The sequence below is a fragment of the Bacillus rossius genome, chromosome 13, assembly GCF_032445375.1.
Source record: "Bacillus rossius redtenbacheri isolate Brsri chromosome 13, Brsri_v3, whole genome shotgun sequence".
NCBI classification, from domain to species: Eukaryota; Metazoa; Arthropoda; class Insecta; order Phasmatodea; family Bacillidae; genus Bacillus; species Bacillus rossius.
In genome coordinates, this window is record NC_086340.1 from 48,351,655 (window position 1) to 48,371,623 (window position 19,969).

The following is a 19,969-nucleotide window of genomic DNA, read 5'->3' on the forward strand; positions in this document are numbered from 1 at the left end:
AAATAGAAACAAATTATTGCATTATGGGTTGTATGGGTTGGGTATTATATAAGTCCTTACCCTCATTAGCTCTTTTTATTTTTGGCTTGAATGTCCACCGTCTTTGCAGCGTAGATAATACAGATAATATTGTACTATCAGTAAGTTTTAAGGTTGAAATAATTATTTGTGTTTCAATGGTGTACACAATGATTTTATTTGTGCGAAATTTCATGTTTATCATCTTTGGACCATAAGGAGGTGTAGGTCTGAGGGAGGATTATAAAACTTTTAAATGTATTTGAGGGTAAATTTAAAAGTCCACTCTGGTAATAAAGCATGTAAAAAAAAAACAGAATCTTTGCTAGCCTGGTAATATATCAAATGAATACGTTTGTAAAGAAGGAATATTTAAAATATTAACTAAGCTGTTAGCAAGGCACACAGCGTACTGAAAAAGACGTAGCCACTATTTCTTCGATGCTAGCTGAAAGGATTATGTGCTGTCTCATGATAGATGGCACAGTTTCCAGATTCGCAGCAATCTAGCAGCTGCTGAGTCGGTTCATAGGACCCAGGAAAGTACGAAGAACGCCAGTGCTGAGTGTCTCCATCGCAGGTTTCCATATACACAATGTGCGCAGATACCCGGCATCCCAGTAGCTGTACGCTACATGGCTGAAGCTAGGTCTCACGCTCACATACACGTTGGCAGAATGAAACGAAAACATCTTCTTGCAGGTCGGAAGACAACTGAAGGCAAGAACCATTGCACGCCTTTTATATGTGCAGGCTCTACTCACACTGTGAGTGCCATTTCTGCATTAGCTGGGAGATTGTACAGGTACATGCTCGTGTGGCGGCCCGCCATGCATGGCACTAAGCTTGCGCATTGGAGGAGAGTGGTAGTCGGTCTGCAGGTCTACAATTTCAGTGGCTCTGTCGCAAAACTTGCTGAGCCATTTCTTCTGCTCAGGTCCGGCAACATACAGGGTGGCCACCAAACCGGGAAAACGGGAAAAACCGGGAATATGTAGGGAATTTGAAAGGGCCCGGGTAAAACCGGGAAACTGTCTGGAATTTTATTTCTTTCCTGGGCAAATGCTGCGGTGTAAATGCGCACAACTTATATAATACGTACATCGCGGCGTCTGATAATCACGCGGCAAATCTGTACAGTGTCATGTTGGCAGCGACTGTAGTGTTCCCAGACGTGTCATGTTTCTTCTTTCCTCATAGACGCAATACGTCACTAAGAGGCGGAGGGGGAGGGGGAATATGAACCGCACTACGGCGTGCAACACGGGGTGTTGTTCTAATTTGTTCTGTTCAGTACAAGTCTTCGAGCGGTTTTAGTCTTACGCTGTGCAGTTTGTTAGGAAGCTATTGCGGCAATGTCTACTAGGTATTCCTGTCGTTATGAGTCTTGAGATTCCATGGGCTACTGAGGATGCGAAAGACAGAACTTGTGCGAGATGCAAGATATGCAATAAAAGTTTCAAGATCGATACGATGGGTAGGGGAGCATTTACAAGCCATGCCAAATCTAAGAATTACAATAGAGTTATAAATAAGTTAACCAATCAAGAAACCTGCAAGTTACAGAATTTTGCTTCCACTCAACCTGCTCAGGATGAAGCCCACACTTCCTGTAACAAAGTTTTATTAGTACTTTAATTTATACTAGTAGCTTCCAACGGTTTAGCGGTGTTATAAACTACGACGTCTTGTAATCCATCGCTTATCAATAAACTGTCAAATATGTCCAGTAACTAACGACACAACACGTTTTTTTATAAATATTCTCAGCGTGTTGAGGCCGGCCGATAAACCTTCCGCATTAACTTACCTTTAACGTCGGTAATGCTATGTTCACTTACAATTTGTAAAATAATAATACCAAAGATATAATTATTATGTACACCAGAACCCCGATTTCACGAACACCGGATTTAACGAAGCAGTGATTTTACGAAGCAGTGATTTTACGAGTACATTCTCGGGAACCATAAAAAAATTGGAAATTTTGACCAAAATGTGAAAAACAGAAAAAAATATTTTAAAAAAAACGCAATGAAAGATCATATATACCTAATAAAAGCATGTTGGACCTCCTGCGGTCACCAGCAAAGCATAAACACGACCCAATGCGTGGTGCAACTGCTACATCGCTTCGTTATTGCTCGCGCGAGAGGCGGGACGTGGAATGTTAGAAGAAATGAAGGGGGAAATGCGGGGGATGACAGACAGCAGCCAGTGTGTTTCCTGCGTGGGGAATAAGTGGCGTAGCTCCTTTTTTTATGCTGTGTGAAGCTACCTTTTTCTATCAACTCACGGGGAAAAGATAATTGCTTGAGCTGTCAAAATAAACATCGCTGCGACAGTTAAAACAAGACGCGGGCGAGCATCCGGTAGGTCGATGTGTATATCTACTCGAAAAACATATCTCAATTCATGACACTAATAAGATTCCTTATAACTTAACACGTGTAGCCTGATGTTTTCAGCTTGATCCATGCAAGTTCTTTAGCCACGTTTTGAATGAAAACAACCACCAGCTGGCCAGTGTTGTGCCCTGTTTAATATGCACAAAATATACCAAATATATTTGGTTAAAAAAAAAAAAAAACAGAAAAGAACCAAGGCAAAAAGAGTCAAAATAATGAGTGATGCCTTAAAACAGACCGCTCTCATAGACGAAGAAATTTTAAACACAAAAAAGGTTAAAGTTATGTGGCAAATATATATTTAGTAAACTGCCACCTGTTTTTTTAGTTGGGTATGTATCACATTTTGTGCATTTTTGTTTTATATTTAGTACTATACAGTTCCGTGTTTTAAAATGTGTGCTTTGTATAATGTATTACATAAATAAAAACATGTCATTTTGTATATATATTGCAAAACCTGGAAAATCTTGAAAATACCTGGAAAAACCTGGAAAAAACCTGGAATTTTTTATCACAAATGTAGTGGCCACCCTGAACATAAATGATGCCATGCAGATTCTGTAGTCAAATCATCGACAGTGTTTTTCTCGTGGTGGTACGGAATTTTACCTTCGTCCCACTCCAGGCCATGGTAATTCATTCGAGCGTTTGCTTTTTTTCGTCCAATAGTTTCCAAGGCTACGGAGGCCGGGAGGTACAGTTTCGTGTCCTGCCATCGGAGGTGACGGCAATTTCCTTCAGCACGAATCCGTTTTGGCTCTGGGAACCTTTTAGATTGCAGTACATCTTGACGCTAGCAATGTTCGGCCATAACTAAATAATCTCACCTAACGCACCATTATTTATGAGAGAATTTTCACAAGCTTATCTTGGCAGTTTTACGATATAAGTAGTTTGTGAAACATCAGACAAAAATCCTAAGTGTTTGTTGGAATATTTTGGCTCATCAATATCTCGATTCTATAGTTTATGATTTTTAAATCAATTTGATTGTCCTATTTGAAAATTTCAAATACCTTTAACGGAGCCTTGTTCTTTAAACTGTCGGAACTCGGTATCGGTGACTGTTTTTGACCATAGTATGCTTGCTGAAACTTTGCATACATTTGGTATGCGAAAAGAAATCTATTTACAAATTCCATGTTCATGTCAACATACAGGTAGCTTTCGCTGTTAAAAATATTTTTGCAGTACATATTTGGCAGTTGTCAAACATGGTGTGGCTCACTCCTGCATTAAGCTGTCTTCCAGTATAAATCCTGACGATGATGTATCTTGGTTTTTCCATAGTGCTTACTTCCGTGGAGGAAGGATTCGTCGCCATTTTTAATTGCTATGTTTGAACCGAGGATTTAATGATGTATGTTTTCATTAATATTATATTTAATAATTTTTTATGAATTTTAAAATTTTCCCTGATTTTCCAGCTTTTAAATTTTGGATTTTCAAGATGGTGGACATGACATCACTATTAAAAATAGTGGAAGGTTATAGAATCCGAGATGGTGGGTGTAAAGTAAACAATTTTTTATTATAATTTTCAATTTTTTGGGTTCTTTGGAATTTTTTGGTCAAAAATTAAAGAATTGAAAGTTTATGGTCAAGGTCACGGTCTATGCTGAGGCTTTTGAAAAAATTGCCCTACTCTGAGGAAAACTGCCCCACTCTGAGAAAAATTGCCCCACTGTGAGGAAATATGTATTATGCAGCCATCTTACTCACAAATCAAATGACTTATACATAGCATATTTTAAAAATTACTGTTGTGAAATTTACAATACTATTTTACAATTTATTATAATTACACATACAGAGAAAGTATACATATGTTGTCTAATTGCTTTCTAGTATCTGACGTTATCTTGATTTGGCACTGATATATTTTTTTCCATTGTATATCAACATTCCACATCGTGGCGGCAAGAACAGTCCATATAAATTCTGCTATGTGAGATTCATGCCGATAATAGCAGCGAAATATATCTGAGTTCATGACTACTACATCTGCTCTGTTAATGTGAAGTGATTTAATGGGAGGAACAAAAGTAACATTGTGTATCCAAGCAATAACCCATCTGCAATTTTACCTGTTCCTCATGGCCCTGATGGACCAGTACCACAGCGTCAGGAACTTTGACAGGATTGTCCATCTTCTGAATCTGAATGTGATGCAGAAATGGCCAGCCCTACCTTTGATTATAATTTTTTGCCTGAAGCTGGTGAAAAAGAACAAAATATTATCAAGTAAAGTGCATTAAAAGACTTTGTTTGAGATCTTGGCCTTGCAAAGGAATCTGCCAAGATACTCAGGTCTAGACTTCTTGAAAGGAGCATGTTGGCATCAGGGATGACGTACTATTGGTGCAGTCATCGTGTACAAGAATTTCAACCTTCAAAGGAACTTGGTTTTTGCAACAACATTTCGGAGGTTATGCTGAAACTATGATTACCACAGTATGATCCTATCCACTGGTGTGGTTTTATCGATCCTTCCAGCGTAGTTTTACATGCGCCCTTCTTCACAATGAAAAAACTTGCATCCATTCCTGTTGATCATTCAGTTATTATGCAAGAAAATATACGGAAATATTTAGATGATGTGTAAACAGAAATGCCAGAAAGCGGCAAGTGTATGGTGATTTTAAAGTCATAGGTATTCTGTTAGGTTTACTGGTTTACTAGCAGGTGTGAGTGGGACGGTTGAGCAAGGTTACATCTCTTGACCCAAAAAGAGTGGCCACGTAGACAGTGAATTGTAGGCTCGAAAAACATAAAACAAAAAACCCTTTTTAACAATTCCGACATACTGTTACCTCCGCTTCGTATCAAACTAGGGATTATGAAACAATTTGTTAAGGCTCTAAACAAAGCATGAATGCTTTCAGTACCTGTATCATTGCTTCCCAGGCATCAGTAATGCCTTAATCAAAGAGGGTATCTTCACAGGTCCAGGTATCAGTAAACCTCTTTCTGATTCTAATTTTGAAGATGTTATGTGCGCTGCAGAACGATAGGCATGGAAAGCATTCTGGGATGTGGTCAAAACTTTCTTGGTAACAAAAAGGATTCAGACTACAAATAAATGGTAGATGAAATGCTTGTTCCTTTCCAAGATTTAGGCTACAAAAAGAGCTTGCAAATAAATGTTCCTGCAACTGACATAAACCTCTTTTCCAAGACAATATGATCTAGAGTGGCTGCGACATTAGTTCCGTTAATTTCCTCAAAATGTCAGAGCAGACATTTTTGATGTTGGACATCACACACTGTGTGAGGCAGGTGTGCTTATCTTGGCGCAGGTAGCAGTAGCTATGTTCATAAGTGACTGCAAAACATTGTAACAGGTTGTAACTTGGTGGTAGTTGACATTCATTCAGAAATAAAGCTTTAGTCATTTCAAACATAATTTATTATATCTAATTTACTGTATTTCAGCCATGAATTTATAATTTTTGAGAAATATAAGAGTATTTTCATTTATTTATTGGTATTCTAAATGTATTTGTCAAAGTGCCGATTACTGTTACTTTAAAGAGTAAAAGAGAGTGCAGTGTGTGTGTTGAAGTAGAGCAAGCTGAGAGCCCAGCGTGTTGTGTGCAGACTCGTGCGACGTGAGGGACGACTGCTCTCCCTACGGGGCCTGCACTCCGGACGAAGAGGGCGCCACCTACTCGTGCGTGTGTCTGCCCGGCTTCGTGGGCGACGGCTACAACTGCGTGGACTCTGCGCTGTACAACGACACGGACGCCCCCGCTCCTCGGTGCCTGGTGGGCGTGTGCTGGTGCCCGTCCGGCTTCGACATCCGCGGCCAGCAGTGCGTCAGGAGCAACGAACGTACGTTCTCGATCGGCACATTGGCTGTCGGGGGAGTGGGGGAATTGGGGAGATATTTCCCCCTTGAGAAGTTATGAAAATACAGTCAAACCTCTCTGAAACGACCCCTCACGGTTCCCAGGAATAGGGTCGTAATAGAGGGGGGGGGGTCGTAATAGATGTTTTCCGAAATTTTCAGTTCATTTCACCCCCCACCCCCCCCCCCCCCCCCCCATTCCCAAACCGCTACTCGATAAGAAACCAGCCGTACAATGGCAGAATGCTGTCACTCACAATGCTAGACGGCTTTGCTTTAAACCCACTTCAACCTTCATGACAAGTCCGTCGCCCTACAGGCCACCTCTAAAGTAAATATGTCAAAAGACAGCTTATTTTTACTGGTTAGTTTGCATGTACGTTTTCTGCTTGCCGTAGTTAAATACACTAGAACGCCGATGTCACGAACCCCGGATTTAACGAAGCAGTGATTTTACGAATACATTCTCGGGAACCGTCAAAAAATTGGACATTTTGACCAAAATGTGAAAATCAGAAAAAAAATTTAAAAAAGAAATGAAAGATCATTAAAATTTGTTAATTTTAACACACAGCGTATTTTGTGTCGGCTTTAATACTTCCAATAATGTTCATGTAAGAATAACAAAAAATAATGGGACATTTCCTTTAAAAATATGGCAGCTGTAGTTCTGCAACGTGAGTGGGCGCACACGAAGCTCGCCCGGCTGGCTGGCGGCAGCGTCTTCATGACGCATAAGCTCACCCCTCCCTCCCCTCGTTAACATTCTTCAAGGCTAGCTCATCCCTCCCAGTCACACAAACCATCTAGTGTCCTTCCCTTATAACACCCCAACTTCGCTTCCTTTGAAAAACCTTCAGTGAGAAAATGCTCATTTCACCCTCCCTTCTCCCGTAAAATTTGGCTATAATGAATGGGGTACTAAAGCGGTGAGGGAGGGGTCAAAATATGTCACTTTTCACACCAAGTTCGAGTTCAGTCATCTCTGGCAAGGAATTTAGAAGCTTTCAAACTTAAATATAAATGTATTTTAATAGCAAAGGTCCTATGAAAAGGAATATACCGAATAAAATCAAACTGCTGTCACCAAACAAAGCATAAAACGGTCCAATGCGTGGTCGCTTTGTTATTGCTCACTCGAGAGGACGGCAGCCAGTGTGTTTCCTGTGTGGGGAATAAGTGGCGTAGCCTTTTTTTTTTATGCTGGGTGAAGCGACCTTTTTCTGTCAACCCACGGGAAAAGATAATTGCTTGAGCTGTCAAAATAAACATCGCTGCGGCAGTTAAAACAAGTCGAGGCGGGCGTGCATCCAGTCGGTCGCTGTGTATTGTCAACCGTTATAATCAAAATCAAGAGAAATCTACGTGTAAACACGTTGCCACAAAAACCTTTATCTACACCCTGCCGGCAAAGGGACGTGGAATGGGGGTTGTTAAGCGCTGACAGCGGTCGACAGGAAGTGGTATCTATTTTTAGATATGCGCTGCCTACGGCAGTACAGCACTCGGCAAGAGAAACGCAGAAACACGCTACTCACCACAAGAAACTTATTTTCTGTCCGATTTTCTTCGGATTTTCGGCAATTTTTTCACGGTTCCTCAAAATCGGGTTGTAATAGAGAGGCGGTCGCAATAAATGGGGTCGCAACAAAAAGGTTTTACTGTATTTGAAAAATACTGTGTGTGATATATGTCAGGGTGTTAGTGTCAATAGTAATGTAGTTTTTTTTAACACACAAGGGTAGTATATAAATGCATTTCCGGAAACTGAAGTAAGAGTGGGGAGCTGGAGCCGAATCGAGATGGATTCATTATTGACATAGATGAGCAGGTACTGTGTATTCAAAATGAAGAGGTGGTCTTGTTTACCCCGACCAATTGGATGTTCCTGTAATGCAAGTGCTAGTTAGTGAATGCTTAGGTAAACTCTATTCCTCCACTGTTCATGTTTCCTCCAGTCCAGTATCAAGAATATTTCATCATAGACTGACCAGTGGACTCAACTGAAGCAGCCAACCCGTCGGGCTGAATAATGCAAATTTAAACATTCCTTGTTTTTTCTAAACCCTTGAAGGAAAAATTAATGAACACTTCTCTTTCACACAAGTTGTTGCTTGTGCTGGATACTCACTCATCACACATTCACAGAAATTAATTGGGAGTTTTTATTTCTTGATATCCTTTTCCTCGACTTCCTCATCATGTAAGTGATGGCCTGTGTACAATGGGGTGACTTCCTCCTTATGTAAGTGTTGGCCAAGTTATTTTTCATTGGGTGTGATCCTAGATTTAAAATAGGTTAGTTTTCCTAGTTGGAAACAATGTGAAATTATTTTATGGAACATGTAATTAGTATTTACATACAATTTTTTGGTAAACTACCACATGGCTGCCAGATATTGCCATAATGGCAAATGTGTGAAGAATTGCAATCAGAATATGTATGACATTTGGTTGTTTATAAAGTATACAGGTAAAATAAAATATGTGGAAAAATACTAATTTTTTGATACATTTTGTATTCAGAAGTAGTCGCGGGATTGGTCTACCAATAACAAATTAAAGTTTTACGTACAATACTTCTCGCCGTGTAGTAGAAATTCACCAAAACTGTAGCCGCCGCGGCGCCTCCGGGTACCCGGAGTGTACACTCGGCGTAGGTGACACATGTAGCACAGTCAAACGGCAGTGGTCTTCGCACTTCGGGGCGAGGTGCATTAACACTCGCGACTCACGAAAAGTTTAAAATCGCTTACGGTAAATACGTTGCAGTTCCTTCCAAATTATAAAAAAATTAACCAGCTGATGCAGGCCGCGGCAACGATGTCTCCGTGTAGCAGTCTCCAGGGTTAACAGTTCATAACGACCGTGTGGGTCACGTCCCTACTCCCGTGCACGCAGCTACACCAACACCCCATATTCACAGCTGTTCCGCCGTCGGTCAACGCCCGCAAGCCACTGTTGTCGCCAGAGTCTAAAACGTCTCTCCCCTGCATACGTCACACTCCCATGACGTCATCCACCTCCCTCCGCTAATTCCCCTCTTTTATATGTGGACAAGTCCATTCAACAGAGGTAAATGGCCACACAGAAAACCAAAGTCTTTGAATAATTAAACTGTGACTTTTGAAGACGAAATAAAAATAAATATGAAAGCATTATCTAACAAAAATTACGTTAACATTAAAATTAAACAAAATTAAACATAAAACATAATAACATGAGACACCACAAGTGTCTCATTACTTTCGGGAAATTCCTAAAAACAAAGAAAACCAAACTCTGGTACAACAATAAGCAACTTTCAGGATTATTGAATTGCTGAGATGTTTCACTGGCCTGCTTCAAATTGACTTGGTAATAAAACTTTCAAACCAGGCATATACTGTTGTTTTTGTAAGTTTGTAGGCAAGCAATGGTGCGGAGTGCTTTGTTTTCTTGTATTCATTATGTATTTAATTCTTGGTTGTGGTCGTTTTTGTTGTTGTTGCAACAGATACAAGTGTTGGTTGTCACGCAGACTATTGTTTTGTATCTGAACAGTCACCAGCCAGGTTTATTCCCAGCCACATCACTCCTGTGTGGGACATGCTCGATATTTCCACATTACTCTGTTCCTCCATCTACACAGTTCCACTTTAGTATTTTTCCGTGTTACACGTAAGGAACAGCAGGTGCCTGCAAGCCTCAGGTTAGACTGTGCGCTCGCCGTCAACACCTGGCCAACAATATACCAAAAAAACCTTACCTATCCAACCATAGAATAGATATAATGTTGTGCATCACACACAATTGTCTCTTAAATCAGTATTTTTTTTGTGCAACTGGAACACAAAAATTGTCAGCTGTATATGCCTTGTCTGCAATAGTTCATTACTGAGATTTAGAAACTAGCGAGGCACTCCACACACGACCAGTACTACAGTATGAAATATTTGCTACGCAGAATGAAAAAGAATGTATTCATTAGTAATATATAAATATATATAAATATTTATATATTTATATTTATATATTTATATTCCATGTATAATACAATTTTAGTTTCAAGTTTTTGCCCAAAGTGATTAGATATATCTGTATGTTTTGTTTTTGTTTGTGCAGTGTCGTGTAATGAAATCAGGAACTGCCATCCCTATGCGCAGTGTGTGTTCAACATTAAGTCTGATCGCTACGAATGCCAGTGCAATGCAGGCTATGAAGGGGATGGATACAACTGTGAAGAAATAGGTGACCAAATATTTAAAGAATTAAAACTGTGATAGGAATAAGAGAATGAGCATTTTATAATTACAACCCATATTGAAAATCAGTAGCTCGCTATACATAATTATGCTGGAACATGACTAATGATGGTTTTCGCTGGTTATCATTCATTTATTTATTAATTTTTACCAAAAGTTGTGTTTAGAAGAAATCTGTCAGTTATCACGTGGTAACCGCTTAGTACAAAATCAGGGTTCACCATTCCACTTTAACACCAGTACTCCATAGTATTGCAGCTTACTTACTACCACCATTTTCTCATCACCATCCCAACGTAAAGCATAAACTCTTTCATTACCGTTATCTTTAAAAGATTTGTGCAATGGGAGTGCATGACTTGATGTAAGTTTTTGGACATACGCCATTGCTAAGACTTAGCAATGGCGTATGTCCAAAAACTTACATCAAGTCTTTCATTACCATTGTACCACTTTAACAATTTTACTAATGTGAAACCATATTTTCTAATAAATCGTTCCCACGTCGCCACCATATCGTCACTAGCCCACTGCACTGTTGGTACTATAAGTTAGTCGATTCGAGGTTCAAGGGCATGCTTCAGGCAGGGTTAGTCCCAGCTATAATCATAGAATATGGTGACCTTTAACTTGAACTCGTAACAAAAACTATAAAATACAATACACAGCTTAAAATTTAACACTTCTATTGAAACCTGACACCTCAGCAATATTGTTAACTATAACATAAGAAACACTTCGTTTATAAAACTTATTGAAAATAATTTTTTTATATTAATATTTTCTTACACATTCCATGTAGCAAACTGCCATTTCTATTTCCTTAAATTTATATATATAAAAAATTAAGTATTAAGAACCATTATAAAATACACGATTATTATATTTACTCAAATCTGATATATAAACTGTATGCCTACAGGCATATAGCATAAACATTTTTATTTATTTCAGCTGTTTAGTAACACTAATAATGATTTATACAACTTTAATTCAACTGTTGTTACTAATTTATATTATTCTGTGATAGATACCTCTTTGCAAAGTTATGTATATGAGCACAAGACAGGGTTTTGCTAAGCTAACACCTCATCCAGGCCTGGTGGTTTTTAGGGCAAGGAAAACATTACTCATTCGGAGCATTACTGCATATTTAAAGCTGTCATCAGATGGCTCTTTCTGTTTTGAGCTTAGTCGGAGTCCCATGAATTATGCCGGTACACATGTTAGCCGTCCTTTCCATTAAGGTCACGGTACTATCCTCTGGAACATCACCAACCGGTCCTGGCAATTAGAGCTCATCCGAGCATATCACACTTAAAAATTTGTATCACTCAGTTTTAATTTTTGATATTTTATATCAATCTTTTGCAGACCCAATGAACTTTGGTGTCACATTTGGGAATTAGATCTTCGTCTACCCCTGGGATGTTTGACAGATTTCACCTGTAATTGAAAAAGAACGAAAATATTGACTTTGCTTTATTTGAGGTTCCAAAATTTTTGCAATTTTTTTAAGTATACTCCTTGACAACTCAGCACAGATCAAGAACTTTCTTTAAATGTTTCCAACTTATTTTTAGACTATATAAGGAACTACTACATAAAAGATACTAGAAGTGAGCCATTATATTGAGACCCTTTTCCCATTGCTTGTGGTAAGATTTATCACAGATTGAATTGCCGTAACTGTTGTATTTCCATTTATTTTTCTTTAAGATCATCAGGCAGAAAAACAAGCATTCCTTCTAACCCCAAATATCACCATAAAAATTATTGACAGTAAAATCTTAAATTCCTTAGTTGGTAACCTTTACTAGCTAAGAAACTCCAACTCAGTGGACGAAGTGGGTGATGAAAGACTGGACGAGAATGTACAGCTAGTATACAGTCACTGGCAAAGGTGTTCCAGATCATGTTCTACGTTTCAAGGTTGGCTCTGTATGCTTAATATTCCTAACTATTGCGAGCAACTTACTTAAAACTTCCTGTATATTTTAATATGTAATTTATTTGAAATATGCAAATAATCCCATGTATGTAAATCTATACATGCAATTAATAAAAATAAAGAGTTTATTTTTTTGTGATTTTGAATTATATTTTGTAATGCTTTAAATGTCCTAACAGATCTAGTGCAATGGAACTTAATTTCTGTCTAAAACGAGCTTATTCTAATTTAGTTTTAAATCTCTGCGAACTGAAACACAACTTAGCATAACACTCAAATAAACATATATATTAATATATTGTATTTGAAAATGAATGGTTAGAGGTCTGGATGTCATTGGCAATTTAAAAAAGGCTGCTTTAGGGATCTTTTAAGTCATCAACATTTTTGGGAAGAAAATTTGAATTTTTTCCTTTAGATAGAAAATTGATGAGTCATTTTGGGGAGTTTTTAATCAATTTGATGGACTTTCAAAGGTCAAAGTTACTAGAAACCTTTATCATTGCACCAGCACTAGCGCTTGGAAGAACCAAAGTATTCTACCGACTTTGCAAGGTTTTATAATGTAATTATTGATATGGTTTCAAATACAATTACATTAGTAGTTAAAAAATTCTGCATATATATATAAATATATCAATTCAGAAGTGTTGAATTGTTTTTACATTAGCATTGGCTGTTGGTGAGAAGAGTTTGTAATGTTTCGCAGACTTGTCATGCCAGGAGGTGGACATCTGTGACATACACGCATCCTGTGTGTTGGACTCTGCCTCAGGCCGCAGCATGTGCCAGTGTGATCCGGGCTTCCAAGGAGACGGCATGATGTGTAGCACCACAGGTGCGTGCTATGCTTGTGTGTTTAATTGTGGTTGCATCCTGTGTATTGGACTCTGCCTAAGGCCGCAGGCTTTTGATGAGATGAAATAGTTCAGTACCGCAGGTACGTACTACGCTCATATTTAATTTTATGTATTGAGCTCTGGAATGATGGCAGTGCACAGTGTGGGCATCGTTCATCGTAGCTAGAGTATTGTCTAGAGAATATATAAGCGGGCAGAATTGCATGGATAGTGTGCAGTTTAGGTGGAAAGAACTAGAGGTTTTTGTAGATACAGTCTCATAATAGATGCATGTAAGCCGTCAGGATGTGATGGGCAGTATGCAGCGAGGGCAGGCACAGTTTTAGTGAAAAACAAAGGCAGCTTTGTGGTTGAAAGCATGTTAGCCAGTTGTGTGGATAGGGAAGTATGTATACATTTTAAGAAGAGTTACTGAAGAGAAGCAAGCCCCTCTTTTTAGATGTAGTATTAGCATATTGGCTGTTATGGACACTGGGCAGTGTTAAGCAGGAAGAAATCTAGTGGCTGGAGGAGAAGGCAGTTTCCAATCTTAAAGCATTATAGTTGGTAGGATGTAGTTTGAAGCATGAGCAGGCAGAGATCAAGTTAGTGTAGGAGAAGGCAGCACCATTGCATAGAGTATGTTCGCCAGCATGATGTAATGAGCAATGTGTAGCGCATGCAGGAAAGGTTTGAAAGAATGAAGTGAGAGGCAATGCTGTTTTAGAGAATAAGGTAGGTGGCAGGTTGTAATGTGTAGTACAGTATTTGTTAAAACCCTTTTGGGAAAAAATTAATTTTTTATAATTAAAAAAAATTTTAACTATCTGATTGCTACCATCCTAATTGAAATTTTCTTTCTTTGTTTAGTTCTAGTCTTAACAACATTTAGATTTCTGTTTTATACAGGCCACTTGACTAAGTTAGTTCTCTGTCTTTACGGGACGATAGATTTTTTACCTTTTTCGTCCAGACACTCTGTTAGCCGCAAAGTCTCATAATCACCTAATCCCTTAATATTCTTTGGGCACGGCTGCGGTAACCGGTTTCGCGAGCACAGGCACGAAGCAGTCTACAGTGCTATGTGCGCAACGCACATTCAGTTTGATAGAGGTATAGAATTGCCTTGCTCAGCTGCTTGATGGTGCTCATGCAGGTTGTGGTATGCGCAGGTGTAGACTGCGACCCACACGCACAGTGCATGTGGGTGGAGGGGGCAGCACAGCGCCACTGCGTGTGTGGCCCGGGCTTCAGTGGAGACGGGCACAGCTGCTTGATGGTGCTCATGCAGGTTGTGGTATGCGCAGGTGTGGACTGCGAGGGGGACTCGGACTGCGACCCACACGCACAGTGCATGTGGGTGGAGGGGGCAGCACAGCGCCACTGCGTGTGCGCCCCAGGCTTCAGTGGAGACGGGCACAGCTGCTTGATGGTGCTCATGCAGGCTGTGGTATGCGCAGGTGTGGACTGCGACCCACACGCACAGTGCATGTGGGTGGAGGGGGCAGCACAGCGCCACTGCGTGTGTGGCCCGGGCTTCAGTGGAGACGGGCACAGCTGCTTGATGGTGCTCATGCAGGTTGTGGTATGCGCAGGTGTGGACTGCGAGGGGGACTCGGACTGCGACCCACACGCACAGTGCATGTGGGTGGAGGGGGCAGCACAGCGCCACTGCGTGTGCGCCCCAGGCTTCAGTGGAGACGGGCACAGCTGCTTGATGGTGCTCATGCAGGCTGTGGTATGCGCAGGTGTGGACTGCGACCCACACGCACAGTGCATGTGGGTGGAGGGGGCAGCACAGCGCCACTGCGTGTGTGGCCCGGGCTTCAGTGGAGACGGGCACAGCTGCTTGATGGTGCTCATGCAGGTTGTGGTATGCGCAGGTGTGGACTGCGACCCACACGCACAGTGCATGTGGGTGGAGGGGGCAGCACAGCGCCACTGCGTGTGTGGCCCGGGCTTCAGTGGAGACGGGCACAGCTGCTTGATGGTGCTCATGCAGGTTGTGGTATGCGCAGGTGTGGACTGCGAGGGGGACTCGGACTGCGACCCACACGCACAGTGCATGTGGGTGGAGGGGGCAGCACAGCGCCACTGCGTGTGCGCCCCAGGCTTCAGTGGAGACGGGCACAGCTGCTTGATAGTGCTCATGCAGGCTGTGGTATGCGCAGGTGTGGACTGCGACCCACACGCACAGTGCATGTGGGTGGAGGGGGCAGCACAGCGCCACTGCGTGTGTGGCCCGGGCTTCAGTGGAGACGGGCACAGCTGCTTGATGGTGCTCATGCAGGTTGTGGTATGCGCAGGTGTGGACTGCGACCCACACGCACAGTGCATGTGGGTGGAGGGGGCAGCACAGCGCCACTGCGTGTGTGGCCCGGGCTTCAGTGGAGACGGGCACAGCTGCTTGATGGTGCTCATGCAGGTTGTGGTATGCGCAGGTGTGGACTGCGAGGGGGACTCGGACTGCGACCCACACGCACAGTGCATGTGGGTGGAGGGGGCAGCACAGCGCCACTGCGTGTGCGCCCCAGGCTTCAGTGGAGACGGGCACAGCTGCTTGATGGTGCTCATGCAGGCTGTGGTATGCGCAGGTGTGGACTGCGAGGGGGACTCGGACTGCGACCCACACGCACAGTGCATGTGGGTGGAGGGGGCAGCACAGCGCCACTGCGTGTGTGGCCCGGGCTTCAGTGGAGACGGGCACAGCTGCTTGATGGTGCTCATGCAGGTTGTGGTATGCGCAGGTGTGGACTGCGAGGGGGACTCGGACTGCGACCCACACGCACAGTGCATGTGGGTGGAGGGGGCAGCACAGCGCCACTGCGTGTGTGGCCCGGGCTTCAGTGGAGACGGGCACAGCTGCTTGATGGTGCTCATGCAGGCTGTGGTATGCGCAGGTGTGGACTGCGAGGGGGACTCGGACTGCGACCCACACGCACAGTGCATGTGGGTGGAGGGGGCAGCACAGCGCCACTGCGTGTGCGCCCCAGGCTTCAGTGGAGACGGGCACAGCTGCTTGATGGTGCTCATGCAGGCTGTGGTATGCACAGGTGTGGACTGCGAGGGGGACTCTGACTGCGACCCACACGCACAGTGCATGTGGGTGGAGGGGGCAGCACAGCGCCACTGCGTGTGTGTGGCCCGGGCTTCAGTGGAGACGGGCACAGCTGCTTGATGGTGCTCATGCAGGCTGTGGTATGCGCAGGTGTGGACTGCGAGGGGGACTCGGACTGCGACCCACACGCACAGTGCATGTGGGTGGAGGGGGCAGCACAGCGCCACTGCGTGTGTGTGGCCCGGGCTTCAGTGGAGACGGGCACAGCTGCTTGATGGTGCTCATGCAGGCTGTGGTATGCACAGGTGTGGACTGCGAGGGGGACTCGGACTGCGACCCACACGCACAGTGCATGTGGGTGGAGGGGGCAGCACAGCGCCACTGCGTGTGTGTGGCCCGGGCTTCAGTGGAGACGGGAACAGCTGCTTGATGGTGCTCATGCAGGTTGTGGTATGCACAGGTGTGGACTGCGAGGGGGACTCGGACTGCGACCCACACGCACAGTGCATGTGGGTGGAGGGGGCAGCACAGCGCCACTGCGTGTGCGCCCCAGGCTTCAGTGGAGACGGGCACAGCTGCTTGATGGTGCTCATGCAGGCTGTGGTATGCGCAGGTGTGGACTGCGAGGGGGACACGGACTGCGACCCACACGCACAGTGCATGTGGGTGGAGGGGGCAGCACAGCGCCACTGCGTGTGTGGCCCGGGCTTCAGTGGAGACGGGCACAGCTGCTCCGAGGACCAGGTCAGCTGCAGCGTGCTGGAGAACTGTGGCCTCGGAGCGGACTGCCTGTACGACGAGCGGGCGGGAGGCTACCGCTGCCGCTGCCAACAGGTAGTTACTGCACTTGCTCGCTGTTGGTTTGTGGTTCTTTCTGCATCAGTGTACCATCATAATCAAGCGCTGCACGAGCGCGTTAAATAAGGTCCGTTTGGTCATAAAAAAATTAACTCTTGAGAAAAGGTTTTTATTGAGTTTAAGTTTACAACATATGTACTTAATTATTCCACGTAATCGCCATTCAGTTCTAAGCACTTTTCATAATGCTGTACCAGTTTATTTAACCCCTCTGCATATAGCAGCCCCACCCCGCCAATACCAAGCCCAGAGCTTTTTCGGTACTCGCCAGCAACCCCAGGTGACGAGGAAAGCGTGGTCAGACGTGCGAGTATGCGAATTGTGTTAAAAATTATCTTCACCTGCCCCTGTGTGCGAGCTTCCCGCTTTACTCTACTGCACTGCAGGTAGCCGCGCTTCTTGCGCGGGACTCGCCCGCTCGTTTCGGTGGACCTGGAGACTGACTGCTGTTTGCTGGACTGCCTTGGAAGATGTTACTGCGGCTGCTTTGTGGGTGGCAACGAATGGTACGTCGTCAAGCTGACTCCAAGGAACTCAAGACTGCCGTTTTCTACTGATTTAATTCCCAGGCAGTGAACTTCTTTGTAACCCTTCTTCCTCCTAACTTGGAAGAGGGGTTGCGTCCCCGACTCACTCTGGGCGCGAAGGAAAATTCCAAAAATTATGAAAAGGTATGAAAGGCTACACAATAAAAAATTCCCCATACCAATGCCCAGGGGTCAGGCAAAGCAGACAAAGCAGAGCAAACAATATTTCAAATAAAGGCAAGACTTCGGGTAATTACTATTAAAAAAAGATAATTTTCAAAAATTAGCATTTACTATAAATAACAATACACGTTGGTTACAAAAAAAAGGCGATAATAATGGCAGTCTCTTAACCCATTCTCAAAAATAATCATTACAGATTAAATATTATAAAAATATAAATAACGATGACAACATATATATGTATATAAATATTAACAACGGCCTTACTAATAATTAAATGATCACAACGAAGGTCGTGAGCAGTGCCGTGCACAGCCTTAAAAAGTGGGGGGTGAGGTTATAAAATTTCGCCCCCCCCCCCCCCCCCCCTAACCACGTCATTATTAGGCTATTGAAGAAAAAAAATCAATAATAGACAAAAAGTTTTATTTTTAATATCAATACTTCAGTAATTTGACCATGTTGTTTGGTGTAAATTGTAAACATACACGTGTTGACAATTTTCCAATTTCTCCTATTGAAAAAGTAAGTTTTAAATATATTTTACAACGTTTAACCCTTTTTCAATAGTGTTAATAGTCCCAAAAGCAGAAATAGTATACTTTTAGCATATAATAATATTCTTCAAGAAAATAAATTTATTTAAAAAAAATCCAACTTAACATTCTTCACTGTACTTATTTTTAAATCTTACAATGAAAATATTTTATGGATCATACCCCAAAATAAGATATAAATAAAAATTTCTTTTTGCAGAAGAACTGTATACATAAACTGAGAAATGTTTTCAGTGCAGGCGACGTGTCTTAATAGCAGCAAATTGCTCTATAACTGTATCAAAAGATAGGTTGCGAGCAATGTCACTTTCTATTGAGAGTATTGCCAGTCCAGATAACCGTTCTTGGGCAATGGTGGATCGCAAGTAGTTTTTGATGAGTTTCAGCTTGCTGAAACTTCTTTCGCACGTGGCTATTGAAACTGGAATAGTCAATAACAATTTACATGCCGTAAAGGATTCTGTGAAAGCTTCCTGCAAGTCATTGTTTACAATTATTTGAATTACATCTTTGGGTTTAGATTTTGGTGGAAGTTTGTCAGCCAGGATGTTTCTTAAAGAAATAAGCTCGGAATAGAGGCCACTGTCCAAGTCCCGCTCGTAATGTCTCGTCAGCTGTTCACAGGATTTCTGTAAATCATTGCTACTTAGTTTCATGAGTCGGCAGGGATACATGAATGAAAACATGTTTGCTACGTCTCTAAGGCCTTCAAATCTTTTGGAAAGGCTTACAATGATCCTGTCCAACATTCTGTTTTAGATATTAACTTCGAAAGCTTTATTCTTGTCTGTAATTGGCTCATCTTTAGCTAACTCATCCGAAAATGATACCTTTCTACTTTGTCGTTTTTCGGAGAGTTGCACGGATACTCCCAATTTACTTGCAAGTTGTATGGCTTTAGCCATGAAACTGCTGAACTCATTTGCTTTCATATTCTGTATATTCTTGGTCGAAGACTGGAGAAGATCAGCCAGGGATGCCAACTTGGGGGTTTCCCCCCCAAATTTAGGGGGAACCAAGATGTAATGGGGTTTTTTAGGGGGTACATTTATTTAGGGGGCTTCTTTAAGGGGATTTTTTAGTGGGTACATTATTTAAGAATTTTTTTTAGGGCGTGAAATTTAAAGTGTATGTCTTGAAAACAAAGTGAAAAAAAGAACAGCAACACAAGTGGCGCTGGTGGCTGAATTTCGCACTACGACCAACAACAACTTGCTGGTCAAGAGAATTCATTTTTTTTACTTTTACCGTTCAACCGTTGTCTGGTTGAGGTTGTGTCCGTTTGTTTTTTTTGTACTCGCGAGTTTTATTGGATTGCAAAGTAAGTCGTTTGTTTTTCTGTGATGCCAAGGAATAAAAATAGAATAATAATTAATTATTCGTGTTCAAATATTTTCGAGAATGCCAAAAAAAAAAAAAACATCAATAAATATATACGAAATGTTAGGAGACCGATCCAGAACTTAAAGGTTA

General features: G+C 42.3%; 1 protein-coding gene across 3 annotated transcripts in view; it reads left to right on the forward strand.

The window, feature by feature from the left end:
- Positions 1-19,969, forward strand: part of LOC134538547 (nidogen) — a 183,762-nt gene that overhangs the window by 103,273 nt on the left and 60,520 nt on the right. For all 3 annotated transcript variants that reach the window (XM_063379965.1, XM_063379966.1, XM_063379967.1), the window contains 4 exons: positions 6,030-6,263; positions 10,384-10,509; positions 13,184-13,312; positions 16,985-17,205. In XM_063379965.1, the coding sequence (XP_063236035.1) occupies positions 6,030-6,263; positions 10,384-10,509; positions 13,184-13,312; positions 16,985-17,205 (710 nt within the window). The remainder of the gene's footprint in view (positions 1-6,029; positions 6,264-10,383; positions 10,510-13,183; positions 13,313-16,984; positions 17,206-19,969) is intronic.